This window comes from Caretta caretta, chromosome 8 (assembly GCF_965140235.1).
Source record: "Caretta caretta isolate rCarCar2 chromosome 8, rCarCar1.hap1, whole genome shotgun sequence".
Lineage (NCBI taxonomy): Eukaryota > Metazoa > Chordata > Testudines > Cheloniidae > Caretta > Caretta caretta.
Window position 1 is genome coordinate 104,957,234 of NC_134213.1, and position 14,731 is coordinate 104,971,964.

General features: G+C 44.7%; 1 protein-coding gene across 12 annotated transcripts in view; it reads right to left on the reverse strand.

The window, feature by feature from the left end:
* Window positions 1-14,731, reverse strand: part of MAST2 (microtubule associated serine/threonine kinase 2) — a 391,471-nt gene that overhangs the window by 71,050 nt on the left and 305,690 nt on the right. For 10 of the 12 annotated variants that reach the window (XM_048862154.2, XM_048862150.2, XM_048862147.2 and 7 more), the window contains 2 exons: window positions 8,775-8,795; window positions 6,027-6,105 (listed from right to left, as the gene is read on the reverse strand). In XM_048862154.2, the coding sequence (XP_048718111.2) occupies window positions 6,027-6,105; window positions 8,775-8,795 (100 nt within the window). The remainder of the gene's footprint in view (window positions 1-6,026; window positions 6,106-8,774; window positions 8,796-14,731) is intronic. The other 2 variants (XM_048862155.2, XM_075131874.1) reach the window with 1 other exon arrangement.

The window sequence follows — 14,731 nt, forward strand, 5'->3', positions numbered from 1 at the left end:
ATCTTCAGAAAAGATTAAAAACAGAGTTTCTAGAGTTATTTGCTGTTGAAGACATTGATGAGCTTTAGAAAAGAAAGTTACCTAGTGTGGCTTAGAAGTTAAAGCCAAGTGCCGATAATAATGTCTCAGGTTAGTCTGAATTAACTGGGAAAAAACAGCACTCTTTCAGTGCTGCTAGCCTACAGTGTTATTGTTTTTTAAATTGTTTAGACCAGATGCATCCAAACTTACCAGGAGCCTAAGAACCGCACCTAAATTGCAGGAAAAAACAAGAAGTGTGCTGCAGCTGCCTACCTCTGATGCAGAGGTTGACCTGTGGAGAACCCTAGTATATTATGCGTTATCCGAGTCTAGCTACCTAGATCAAGGTGGGGGATTGTATGCTGGGACCTATAATCATATATGCAACAGGCTACAACTTCACACAAAAAATGAGTGCCGCTAACGTTTATGGGGCAGATTCTCTGTCCTGATCCACTCCCTTTCACACCTCAAGAGGTTCACAGAAAGCAGAAACCACCTGTAAGTCACCAGGTACGGAGGAAGCCCCATGCAAGACCAGAGCAGGTGGTGCTATCTCCTATGCCTCCTTCCCTACAGCCGTTGGTGCAGTGCAGGAAGCATTTCGGAGGGAACAGGAGCAGCTGAAGCATGGTGCACTCCAGCAATCACATAGTCCCTAAGGTGATCAAAGCCAGCTGGCACAAATTTGAGCAGCTCCCAGTTTGGTTTAATCTGTGCTTGGGCCAGGACTGAGAATCAGGAAGTCTATTAGGCCCCCAAACACTGTCATGTCCACCTTATGCTGAGTAGCAAAGAACCTTCCCCTGTATTATACGAGTTTGTGGGACACATTTGGCCTTCAAGCCCACTTTAGTCACCCTGTTGTATACTGCCTTATGTGTGCAGTACAAGGAGAGAGAGTTCTCTGAGCATCTTGAGGTGGAAAGGAATGGAAAAACAGTGATGCTTTCCAAGGGAAGTACGTGCCCATAGATTGGATAATATGCTGTTTTATAGGACAGAAAGCTTAGAGAAACAATAAACTAAAGAAGTGTAGTAATATCAGGGTTCCTAAGTGGCTCTGATATTACATATGTCTTTGATCCAGAAGAAATGAAAATAGAGTCAGCATATAAGAGAAGCTAACATATCTGTCAAACGCGTTGCAGATTTAGAAAATAATAGTGTCACAATCCGTACACCCAGAAAAAAGACATGATGGTTACTGGCATTTCAAGCACTGAAAATGTATGCCTGCCAGCAACACAATCACTCAGGAAACAGAGAAAATTTAAAAATATTCTTCTCACGATGTCTGACTAAAACCCTCCTTCCACTTTGTCTCCTCAAGAGATATCAGACTATACAGTGCTGGAACTCCAGGGAATATTTAAGGAAATCCTGTGCCAAGTATTAGGAGATGTGCTTTCTTTAGCCAAAGGCTTCTTTAGCTCTCAAAAGCCTTCAAGGAATACATCCATGTACTAACGAAGCATGAACACAGCTGTATTATTGATTTTGATGAAGTCACAGAATTCGATATTAGCGGTAGAGCAATGCAAACATCCCTGTGGTGTCTCAGTTACAGCCAGAGAATTAGCCAGCTTATTGCAAGCAAAAACTTGCAGCTAATCTTACTGTAGCTTTTAAATTAACTCAGAGCCTAGTAAATAAACAGCAAATTAGATATTGAAGGAAATAATTGGACATTAGCCTGTTCAATTAATTTCTCTAGGTTCACATATCTGAAAGTCTGCACCCACGTCAGTCAGGCACAGCATTCTCAGTGCTTGCACAATGAGAAGCATACTGTCTTCATACAGTATCTGAAATTTAAAAAGGCAGCAGGTATTTTGCTGAAAAATGGACTTTGTGGCACCAGAAATACAGAAGTTGAAAAATGTAGAGCAAGCGAGCGAGAGAGATTGAGATGCAACTTTTACTAAGTTCAGTACAGCTAAGTGTCAGTTCAGCTGGCAGAGTTGCTGTCCATTGACCAAGACCACCACGGGTTGACTCTCACTAGAGAAATGGGCATACCACACAGTAATTCAGGCCACCAGAATGCAGACTCTTAATTGGTTCCAGGCATTCCAGTATTTCACTCACTAATGGTAGGCCCGACAGGAGGGGCTAACAAACTGGTTTCTCTTGTTTTAAGAGGCAATATAATACAATGGACTGAACACACCAGTCAGGAGCTTGGTATTCCGAGATTCTAGTCTCACCTGCACCACTAACTCACTGTATCCTTTCAAGCCACTTGAATTCTTAGGATATGTCTACACAGCCCAGGGGAGTGAGCTTTCCAGCCCTGGTCAACAGATTTGGAGTAGTGGGGCTCAGGTTAACGCTCCAAACATAGCTGTGTAGACAGTGCTTTGAAGTTGTGGTTTGGGTTGGAGCTCAGGCTCTGAAGCTCACCTCCCTCCCGAGGCTTTTGCCCATGTTAAAAGATTCCTCAGGCCCTTCCTTTGAACAGCTCTAGTGCCCCCATACTTCAGAACAAGGACTTGAAATTTGGCAGTGGGTGGACTTTGCATCAGCAATGCGCTTTTTGCTGGGCCTGTGAAAATGTGCCCCAAATTTGGCAAAGTTATAAACCTTTGAACAATCACACTTCACTCCTGCTCAGCAGAGACCACTTTGATGATAGTTAAATCTCCAAAGATTCGGTCCTCATTGAGTATGCTTGAGCCTCTCACACCTCCGAGTGCCCTTCCCTTCCCGATTCCTACTTGTGACTGGATGCTGCACGCACCATTTTCTCCGAACAACAGAGCATGCTCCAGCCCAGCATTACAGGGCGAAAGCCAGATTTTCCTAATAATGGCCGGTCTGAGCTGGGATGGGGTTGGGCACTGGAACTAAGAGCAAGGAGCCAGGCCCCACCCTGCTGCCCAGATAGCATGAAGAATGAAGCTGCCAGATTTTGAACGCAGAAGGGATAAAAGCCAGACAACACGGGAGAAAGGAGTGGAATGTGAAAAGGAATCGTGTGAAACTAGGATTGGAGTGGGGGGATAGGGAGAAACTGGGAGTTAGGGGAGACTGGGAATGAGAATCAAAGAGGGGGAGACTGAGATGAGGAGCTGGGGATGGGATGTGTGAGCGGGGAAATGAGGCTGTATGAGGAGCCTAGAGAGAGAGACTGGAAACCGGTGGAGGAGGAGGGAAGAGAAGGATTGGATGAGGAGCCAGGAGAGGACAACTGGGACTGGACAGTCAAGGAGGCTGGGGACAAACAGTTGGAATGGGATGGGGGAATTGGGATTTGGCTAGGTGAGGAGATTGGGACTGGGAATGGGGAAGGGAAGATACAGAGTGGTTGGGATAGCACACAGTGAGACCGAAAGCAGAGACTAGGACTGGGATTAGAAGCCTAAGAGACAGACACTGGGATTTGGTAGGTGAGGAGAATGGGAATGGGACAAAGAGCCAGGAGTGGGAGAGGGACAGGTTGCAGGAAACGGGGCAGAAGGGTCTGTCCCTTAAAGCACACTCCCCTCCAGTGCCTGGAATGGAACCCAAGATTCCTGAGCCTCACCAATTACTCTGCAGTCATCAAATATTTGTGAAACTCACTGGAAAAGCTTGTGTCTCACCCTCTCCTCTAATGATGGTGCACATAAAGGATGATAACCTACTATTGCTGTCAGTTACTTCCTTTGCTCAAGTGGCAGATCAGTGAGGTGGATCTGAAGGTTCCAAATCTGCTGATGAACCATTGGGTGACAATGTGATAACCATGTCATATAATTTGTTTTTTCAGTTTTCTTTTTAAAAAAAAAAAACAACTTCAGAAATTACACACACAAAACCTATGTTAAAAGATCATCATTAAGGTTACAAAGATAAGCACTCAAGTGCGAGGAAATATGAGAATCAAGGTGCTTATGTTACCTTAATTCATACCCCTTGCGCATATGCATTATGATACAGTCTTTCATTATATGATCATACAGGCTCTTGCCACAAGACCCCTGCCTCATTCAGTTCACAGGATGGACCTGCTCTGGTGATGACTCAAGGTTATTTAGTAAAGGGGGCTGTTGTCTACAGGACCCCTGCTTCATTTGTTACAGAAGTTGGAAGGTGAATGAGGGGGATGGATTACAGTAAGAGAAAGGATGATCTGTGGTTAAAGCAGTTGTATGCTGCCCTGGATAACTGAATTTTCTCTCTTTCTGCTACAGAGTTCCTGTGCGATGCTAGCAAGTCACTTAAACCAAACGTTTCACAGATGGTCACTAATCACGTGTACCTCATTTTCTGCACGCTTGACTTGAGATCCTGGAGTCTGATTTACAGAAGTGTGAAAAATTCACAGCTGCAAATAACATCAGTGGGAGCTGTTTTTTGAACATATAAAATGCTAAGCATTCTGAAAAAATCAGGTCCTAGTCATCTCAAATTGGGCTTCCAAAATTAAGAACACAGCAGCAGCCATGATGGGTCAGACCAATGGCCCATCGAACCTAGTATCCTGATTCTGATAGTGGCCGGTGCCAGATGCTTCAGAGAGAATGAACAGAACAGGGCAATTTTGAGTGATCCATCCCCTGTAGCACAGTTTCTGGCAGTTAGAAGTTTACGGTCACCTAGTCCATGGGGTTGCACCTGACCATGTTGGCTAATAGTCATTGATGAACCTATTCTCCATGAATTGATCTAATTCTTTTTTGAACCCAGTTGTATTTCTGGTCTTCAAAATATCCTAAGGCAACAAGTTCCACAGGTTCACTGTGTGTTACGTGAAGTAGTACTTCCTTTTGTTTGCTGAAAACTTGCTGGCTATTAACTTCATTGGATGACCCAGGTTCTTGTGTTATGTGAAGGGGATTAGTGAAGATTAGTAGGCATTTTTTACCTTAATCTCCCTGTCTGTTCCCCATCTGAAAAATGCAGATAAGAATACCCTCTTGCCTCAGACAAGTGTTGTGAAAATTAATTAATTAATGTTTGTGAAGCACTCAGACACTATTTTGATGAGTGCCATAGAAAAGCCCATGAGGAAATTAACAATTCTGTCTTCAGAGCAGGGTTTGAATAGTAAGCAGTAAATAAGGCCTCAGGCCACATTTTGCTTAATAAAGATAAAACAAAACACTGAGTAATTGCTCATTAAGTGAGCACAGTCCATCCTTTGCACTGAATAGGGCAGGGGTACTGTGGAAAAAAATAGAACGTGATCATGTAATTAAAGACTATCATAATGCACATACACAAGAGGGACAAATTAAGTTTACAAGGGCCAATTTTATTCTGGCATTTCCTAACTTTTGAGTGCTTGATTTTTCAACATTAATAGTGTTCTTTTAATTGAATTTTCTGTGCAACTTCAAATATAATTTACTGTTAATACACAATGAAGAGTATGATGCACAATGGGACATGTCAGACTGCAACATTAAGGAACAATGAACACAGGTCTCTTTCGATTTCTGATAATGGCATATTAGGCTTCTGGTGATACTGTAGTCAGGTAAGTTGTAAAAGTCTAGACTCTTTCAGTCATGTGTATAAGGCAAATGTATAATGAAGGAACAGCTGCACTCAGAAAATCAAACTATTATCAAGTTGAATAACGTGTATATTATCACCTTTCCTCCCAGACAGCATGTTAGTAGATAGAGAGCTCTTCTACCCATTGGTGACTAAAGTTCAAAAGTGGACAAGAATTTCACATCTGGTTTAAAAGTAGCTGAGAGCTTGCTAATGATTAAGCATTCCATCTCAAAGTGCTGACACTCCCGATACAATGTTCCCCTCTGCTGTGCAGCGAAGTGGCGGCATAGGGACTAGCACTAATACTGAAGGCAAAGAGTAAATGGTAAGAGCTGGGAAATGGAGAAAAAGCAGCACAACTGATAATTAAAATAATTTTTAAAGCAAATAGCATATTAAATAAAAGGTTGACAAAACAATGAAAAAATATTGAACATTTAGCAAGGATTTAAAAGTTGATGGGTTAGGGTGTATTTAAACACACAGAATTATCTGAAAAAGTCTTTGCCGCTTACTGAAACTGTTGAACTGGGAGTGTTTGTTCCATATCCAGATGAAGGAAGAGAGGCCAGGGACCAGCGGCGCCCATCCGTTCTGGAGAAAAGATGCAAGAGAAATTATTTTGATGGCTACAATGTGGACAATGTTTTGGGGAAGATTTTCCCCTAAAACAGATTGCAATCAAAGGTTGGCATTTTCCAGACAACCCAGTGCTCCTAGAAATCACTTTGGGTAAAATTTTCAAAATGCACCTGTGTGAATGAGGAGCTTAAATCTCATTGAAAGTCAATGGGACTTAAGCTCTTAAATCACTTAAGAACTTTTGAAAGTTTTACCCTTTGTTTTTAAGTGGACATTATTGGGATCGGACAAATCTACTTTATACTTCCAAATTTCATTGAAAGAGACAGTCACAGCAGATTCCTTAGGGTAATACCTTGGGATCACTGCTGCTGCAGCTCCCCTGCCCTCCACACAGCACTTTATTAATATATTATATTATATATTATATTTCTATTGGAACACTAACTTTTTATTCTCTAAAGATCACTTTTCTCACTACTATTTACAATATTAGTAGTAATTTGCTTTCTTGTATTTGTAACCTATGGCAATGTCTCCTCACCATTGGAAAGTGTGCTGCGCACACAGCCGCTGAAGAAAAAAAATGTGACAAACCAAAAACCCACTGATGCACACTAGAAATACTGCAGAAAGGGTGGCATAATTTTAACACTAAACCTGTAAAAAATGAAATATGTAATTGCTTCTAAAAGAGACATCAATTTCCCCCAAATAACCTCAGGGAGGGAGAAAATTGTGTTCATTAGCTAAATCTAGTAAGTCTCTCTGTCTCCTGTTAAACCCCAAAGCATTATATCCTGTTCACATTCCACTCTGGGATGGATGATAATGGTTTCCATCCTGTACTCCACATCAATAGAACTACCACCATTTATTAATATTTCTGGTACAAGTATTATTTATCCAAAGCAGAGGCAAATCATCAATACCTCTTCACATAAGATGAGAGTGAATTCAACAATTAAGAGCTTTTAATACAATTTAGATAAGACTTGTTTTTTTGGTGCAATTTATATACAGTACATGGGTGTATGACAGGTTTTTTTGTTGACATCAGTGGAGGACCAAGCTTGGGCTTATAATGGAAATTCAGTTACCCTTTGCTGTGGAGTGACTGCCATCTCTCCATTATCCACCCACCTAGGCCCCCCGGTTCAGGAAGGTTCTTAAAGCATGTACTTGAAGCTTAGCACGTGCTTTAGTTTTTTCCTGAATAAGGATGCTTTCCTGAACCAAGGCCTTCTTACACTGACATGTACCTCTCCTTGTGGTAATAAAACTATCTGAGCACCAGAGAGGGGAATAAATATATTTATTTCTGGAAGAATATGGAAAAAAAGGTTCATGCTTCATGCACAAAATCATAAAAGTTTAAGCTTTATAACCCATTCCTATTAGTGCATGCCATCGTTAAACCCCCATCTAGACATAGGGTGTTTCTGGCAAGATACCAAGAGAATCCTCCCCACATATTGCAGCAACTTCTTGTTATATTCCTGAAAAATTCCAAATCTCGTCCCGTACATGACACAAGATTCCTTTCTTACCTCCATAAAAACAAATGTAAATAGACAATGTGAATTATTGGGCGACATGATCTGGTAGCAGACTGGTCACTGGACTGGGATTTAGGAGATCTGTGTTTAGTTCCTGGTTCAGATAGACTTTCCATGTGGCATTAGGCAAGTCACTTAACTAACCATGTGCCTCATTCCTTCATATATAAAATGGGGACAATACTTCTTTCCTATTTCACAGTGGTGTTGAGGAGATAAAATCCATTGAAGACTCAGAGGGGCCCAAACTATGGCAATGAGGGCCATGTAAGCAGATAGACATATTAGTGAGAAATTTTGAAAACACAAATATTATTGAACAGATGCAAAATGATAGAAGATTAGGCCCATTTTCCTCTTCAAAGGATTTTTGCATTTTGATTGCAAAGGTGTAAAAACAATCTCCCCTTCGCTCCACTTAAACTATCCTAAGATGGCAAGTCTCAGTTCTTGGTGCCATTTCCACAAAAACTGATGCAACATTGAGAAGCGTGTTAAGCAATCAATGTAATGAACGCCAGCTGTGTATCTTGCCAACAAAAAGCAGCAGGATGCGACTAGCAAAATTTCTGTTTCAAAAATTCAAGAAATAGACAGCAAGACTGTCAAAGAAAATGACTTCCTCAGTTAGCAAAATGCTTCAAAATTATTTCAATGTGTAAAATAAGAGGAAAAGATATATCTTTAAAAAGTAATGCAGTACTAATTTAGGAAAGAATGCTGGGAACAAAAGAAAAGTTTAGGTCATTTATTTCACTTTGGAATTATCCCTGCTGGGACAATGAAACATTGGCAAAAACAAACAACTTTGGCCATACATAACCTACTAAAATGTAATTTTAAATAAAGTGTGTTTGTGGCAGTTGTGTTAACATTACGCAACGTAGAATAGACCAACTTCACCATGACAAAGTGTTGTGTGAACAAAGCATTTTCTCCTGGAGGAATCCCTGTTAATTATAAGTTGCTATACAAAGACTCCAAATTTTTATTCCCAAAGTGTAAAAGCTGAATGCCTAAATGGGGTTATTACAGCACACATACTCATTAGCCACATATAGTACAATCATGCAAAAGCATTACATACACACAGCAGCAACATGTATCTGATATACCCTTTACCTGTCTGCTCTGTGTCCATGGCTGAATTGAAGAAATTGTGCAGTGATAATAAGGAAGGGAAAAATAAAAATAGTGAATGTGATTTCTGGAAAACCAGTAACAAACTTTGACTATTGATCATTACAGTCACTTTTACTGAATGTCACACTATATTGTATGGATGGAAGTGGACATCTCCCTCAAACTGGGAGAATTCTGAATATACTGACTCTGTGGGTTTGCAAAACACTCACTGAATGCTTGTCATCTAACAACAGATTTTTGTTTAACCACTATTTAAAACAAGGGCAGCCCTACAAGATTTAGTGGTGAACCTATTGGCCTTAAAACTAGCATGCTGTTTTCTCAACCAGAACTGCAATATTTTCCACAATGCTGAAGGATCAACTGGTTACAGTTCTGTACTGTGGGAAGAGGAGCCATAAATACTGCACAAAAAGGATCATCTCTGAAGAGAAATGGTCAAATGCAAAGGGAAGAACATGGGCACAAAAAACAGTCATCTACCTTTTACTAACTGTTGTTCTTCGAGATGTGTTGCATATGACCATTCTAGGTGTGTGCGCGCCCACATGTTCAGTCATCGGAGATTTTTGCCTTAGCGGTATCTGTAGGGTTGGCAGCAGTACCCCCTTGAGTGCTGCGCTCATGCACCAGTATATCAGTAGCCACTGGCCCTACACCCTCTCAGTTCCTTCTTGCCAGCAACTCTGACAGAGGGGCAGGATGACGGGTAATGTAATGGACATGAGCTACACATCTTGAAGAAGTCAGCTCCCAGACTACTGCACTGGGCAGCACAGAATGGGGAGGAGGTGACCAGCCCTCTGTGGAGAAAGAAGTGGTTCGGGACCATTTAGAAAAGCTGGATGAACGTAAGTTCATGGGGCCGGATGCGCTGCATCCGAGAGTGCTAAAGAAGTTGGCGGATGTGATTGTAGAGCCATTGGCCATTATCTTTGAAAACTCATGGCGATTGGGGGAAAAAGGCTAATGTAGTGCCCATCTTTAAAAAAGGGAAGGAGGATGATCCTGGGAACTACAGACCAGTCAGCCTCACCTCAGTCCCTGGAAAAATCATGGAGCAGGAATCAATTCTGATGCACTTAGAGGAGAGGAAAGTGATCAGGAACAGTCAGCATGGATTCACCGAGGGCAAGTCATGCCTGACTAATCTAATTGCCTTCTATGACGATATAACTGGCTCTGTGGATGAAGGGAAAGCGGTGGACGTGTTGTTCCTTGACTTTAGCAAAGCTTCTGACATGGTCTCCCACAGTATTCTTGCCAGCAAGTTAAAGAAGTATGGGCTGGATGAATGGACTATAAGGTGGATAGAAAGCTGGCTAGATTGTCGGGCTCAACGGGTAGTGATCAATGGCTCCATGTCAAGTTGGCAGCCAGTATCAAGTGGAGTGCCCCAAGGGTTGGTCCTCGGGCCGGTTTTGTTCAATATCTTCATAAACGATCTGGAGGATGGTGTGGATTGCACCCTCAGCAAGTTTGCAGGTGACACTAACTGGGAGGAGAGATAGATATGCTGGAGGGTAGGGATAGGATACAGAGGGCCCTAGACAAATTAGAGGATTGGGCCAAAAGAAATCTGATGAGGTTCAACAAGGACAAGTGCAGAGTCCTGCACTTAGGACGGAAGAACCCCATGCACCGCTACAGACTAGGGACCGAATGGCTCGGCAGCAGTTCTGCAGAGAAGCACCTACGGGTGACAGTGGACGAGAAGCTGGATATGAGTCAACAGTGTGCCCTTGTTGCCAAGAAGGCCAATGGCATTTTGGGATGTATAAGTAGGGGCATTGCCAGCAGATCAAGGGACATGATCGTTCCCCTCTATTCGACATTGGTGAGGCCTCATCTGGAGTACTGTGTCCAGTTTTGGGCCCCACACTACAAGAAGGATGTGGAAAAATTGGAAAACGTCCAGCGGAGGGCAACAAAAATGATTAGGGGTTTGGAACACATGACGTATAAGGAGAGGCTGAGGGAACTGGGATTGTCTGTGGAAGAGAAGAATGAGGGGGGGATTTGATAGCTGCTTTCAACTACCTGAAAGGGGGTTCCAAAGAGGATGGATCTAGACTGTTCTCAGTGGTAGCTGATGACAGAGCAAGGAGTAATGGTCTCAATTTGCAGTGAGGGAGGTTTAGGTTGGATATTAGGAAAAACTTTTTCACTAGGAGGGTGGTGAAACACTGGAATGCGTTACCTAGGGAGGTGGTGGAATCTCCTTCCTCAGAAGTTTTTAAGGTCCGGCTTGATAAAGCCCTGGCTTGGATAATTTAGTTGGGGATTGGTCCTGCTTTGAGCAGGGGGTTGGACTCGATGACCTCCTGAGGTCCCTTCCAACCCTGCTATTCTATGATTCTAAGAACAACAGTTAAGAAAAGGTAGGTAACCGCTTTTTCTTCTTTGAGTGCTTGCTCATGTCGATTCCATTCTAGGTGACTCACAAGCAGTATCAATGAAGGTGGGCTTGGAGTTCATGATCTTGCAGCATGCAGCACTGCCCTGCCAAAGCCAGCATCACCCCAGGCCTGCTGGGCAAGTGCGTAATGGGACATAAACATGGGGAACAGACGACCAGGGAGTGGCTCTACAGATTTATTGGATCAGCACCTGAGCCAGGAAGGCTGCTGATGACGCTTGCGCTCTAGTTGAGTGCACCGTGACTAATGCTGGTGGAGGTGCTTTTGCCAGCTCATAGCAGTAGTGGATGCAGTCCGTGATCCGGGACGAAATCCTTTGAGCAGACACTGGGTAACCTTTCAGCCTGTCTGCCACTGCAATGAACAGCTGTGTTGACTTATGAAACAGCTTTGTCCTGTCAATGAAGAAGGCCAGCTCCCTCCTGACGTCCAGGGCGTGCAACTTCTTCCAATTTATGAGGCTTTGGGAAGACGACAAGTAAGTATATGTCCTGGCCAGTATGAAGCTAGGAAACTACCTTAGGCAGGAATGCTGGGTGCGGCCACAGCTAGACCTTATCCTTGTAGGATACCATATAGGGTGGTTCTGAAGTAAGTGTCCTGATCTCAGACACCCTGCGAGCATATGTTACCACAACCAGGAACAAAACCTTCCAGGAGAGAAAAAGAAAAGAGCAGGAAGCTAGAGGTTCAAAGGGAGGCCCCATGAGCCTTGACAGCATGAGGTTCAAGTCCCAGGGAGGGACAGGGTCCCAGACATGAGGGTAGAGGGGCTCCAGACCTTTCAAAAACAGGGCAGTCATGACGTGAACTGTCTTGGAATGGAGGGTGGAAAGCCGAAATAGTGGCCAGGTGGACCCTGATCAATGACAGGGACAAGCGCTGGAGCTTGAGGTGCAGCCCGGATACGTCGTTCCGAAGCCCAGCACGTGAACATTTTCCACTTGGCCAGGTAAGTCACTCTGGTGGAGGACTTTCTCCTACCCAACACGACCTGTTGAACCCAGACCAAGCATTCCCGCTCTTCCGCATTCAGCAATGCAGTAACCATGCTGTCAAGTACAACGCCACCAGGTTCGGGTGCAGCAGGTCTGGCCAGAGAGATAGCTGCAGAAGGGCGGCTACCGAAAGGTCCAGCAGCATGCCGAACCAGTGCTGACGAGGCCACTAGGGGGGTATCAGGATAACCTTCGCCCTGTTTGATCTTCATGAGGATCCTGTGGATCAACAGCACTGGCAGGAAGGCATACATCAGGGCCCCTGACCATGAGAGCAGGAAAGCGTCTGACAGGGGACCCGTGTCCATCCCTCAGAGCGAACAGAACACATAGCATTTCTAGTTCTGGTGGGATGCGAACAGGTCCACCTGGGGAATCCCCACTTTTGGATCACACTGACTGCCTCTGGATGGAGTGACCACTCATGGTGAGACAAGAAGATCCTGCTGAGGCGATCAGCTAACACATTCCTGGTCCCAGGCAGGTGCATGGCTACCAGATGAATGGCATGTCACACACAAGTCCAAAGGCTGAGAGCTTTTTGGGAAAGGGCTGATGACCTGGCTCTGCCCTGCCTGTTGATTAATACATAGTGGTGGTATTGTCCATGAGGACCTGCACCACCTTTCGCATCAAGTGGGGCAAGAAAGCAGGCAGGTGAGCGCCATGGTGAGCGGGTGGTTCTTCACATGGGAGATCAGGTCCGATAGGGCCTGAAAATCAGCCTTCCAAAGGAAGGCTCTGGCTCACATGGAGTCGAGAACCGCCCCAATGAACCCCATTCTTTGGACAGGCCTTAAGATGGATTTTTGCTCATTTATCAACGGGCCCAGGTCACGACAGGTGGATCGCACCAGATCGAGGCTCCTCTGTACCTGTTCCCAAGACCTGCCCTTGATGGGCCAGTCGTCAAGATACGGGAAGACCTGGACCCCTCAATGTCTCAGGTAAGTGGTCACTGGCACCATACATTTTATGAAGACCCTAGGGGCCAATGAGAGGCCAAAGGGCAGCACCATGAATTGGAAATGGCTTCCGTCCACTATGAAACGGAGGAAATGTCTATGACCCTGGAATATGGAAATAAGGTCCATCAAGTTGAGGGGGGCGTACCGGTCTCCCAGATACAGGGAGGAGATGATGGAGGCCAGGGAGACCATGAGAAACTGCAACTTCCTGAGAGACTTGTTGAGGCATTGCAGGTCCAGAATGGGTCTAAGGCCCCCTTTTTTTACAGGATTCAGAAATAATGTGAGTAGAAAGCTTTTCCTGTCACGTTCCAAGGGACCTCCTCGACCGCCCCCAAGTGAAGGAGGTTCTCGACCTCTTGAATGAGGAGCTGCTCATGAGAAGGGTCCATGAAGAGGGACAGAAGACAGAGAGAGTGGGAGGGTGGGGTGGCCAAAAACTACATGGTGTAGCCTTGAGACACTATCTCCAGCACCCAGCGGTCTGAGTTGACCCCTGACCAGGCCGAACGGTAGGGACGAAGATGGTTGAGGAAAGAATAGGGTGTCTCCTGGGAGGTAACTGGGGCATCGCTCTCGACTGCACCCTCAAAATGAGCACTTCTGGCCCCGGGGTGCTTCGACAGGTTTAAAACAAACACAAGAAAGTATTTTTTCATGCAATACGGTCAACCTCTGGAACTCCTTGCCAGAGGGTGTTGTGAAGGCCAATACTAAAACGGGGTTCAAAAGGGAGCTAGATAGATTCATGGAAGATAGGTCCACCAATGGCTATTAGCTAGGATGGGCAGGAATGGTGTCCCTAGCCTCAGTTTGCCAGAAGCTGGGATTAGGTGACAGGGCATGGATCACTTGATGATAACCTGTCTGTTCATTTCCTTTGGGGCACCTGCCATCAGCCACTGCCAGAGGACAGGATAATGAGCTTGATGGACCTTTGGTCTGACCCAGTATGGCTGTTCTTATGTTCTTATGACAGGACGGACTGCACAGGTGAGCGGGAGGAGGAAGGGCAGTGGCAGTTGAAAGTAACATCCCTGCCCCTTCTCCTTGTAGACCCTGGATGAGGCTGCAAAGGCTTCGGTGGCGGGGGGCGGCCAGAACTGCTTTCTTACAGACTGCGGTGTATGCATGTCCAACGAGTGAAGAGTGGCCCGAGTGTTTTTTAACCCATGCAGCCTCGCATCCATCTGCTCTGAAAAAAGACTGATCCCATTATATGGGAAGTCATGGATTGAGGTCTGCATCTCTTGGGAGAGAGACTGGTGGTCTGAAGCCGGGAGCTGCGCCTCATAACCACCGCCGACGTGATCACCCTAGCCATCGAGTCAGCCATGGCCCATGACGTTTGAAGAAAGCACTGAGCCACCACTAGGGTGCTGAATTCGTGGGCCAAACCTTGTGGGAGGGACTCCTTGAACTTATGGAGGGGGTCTCAGAAGTTGAAATTGTATGTCCCTAGGAGGCTTTGATGGTTCACCACCCAGAATTGTAGGCTGGCAGTTGAATAAATTTTTCTCCCAAACAGGTCCAATCTTTTGGCCTCC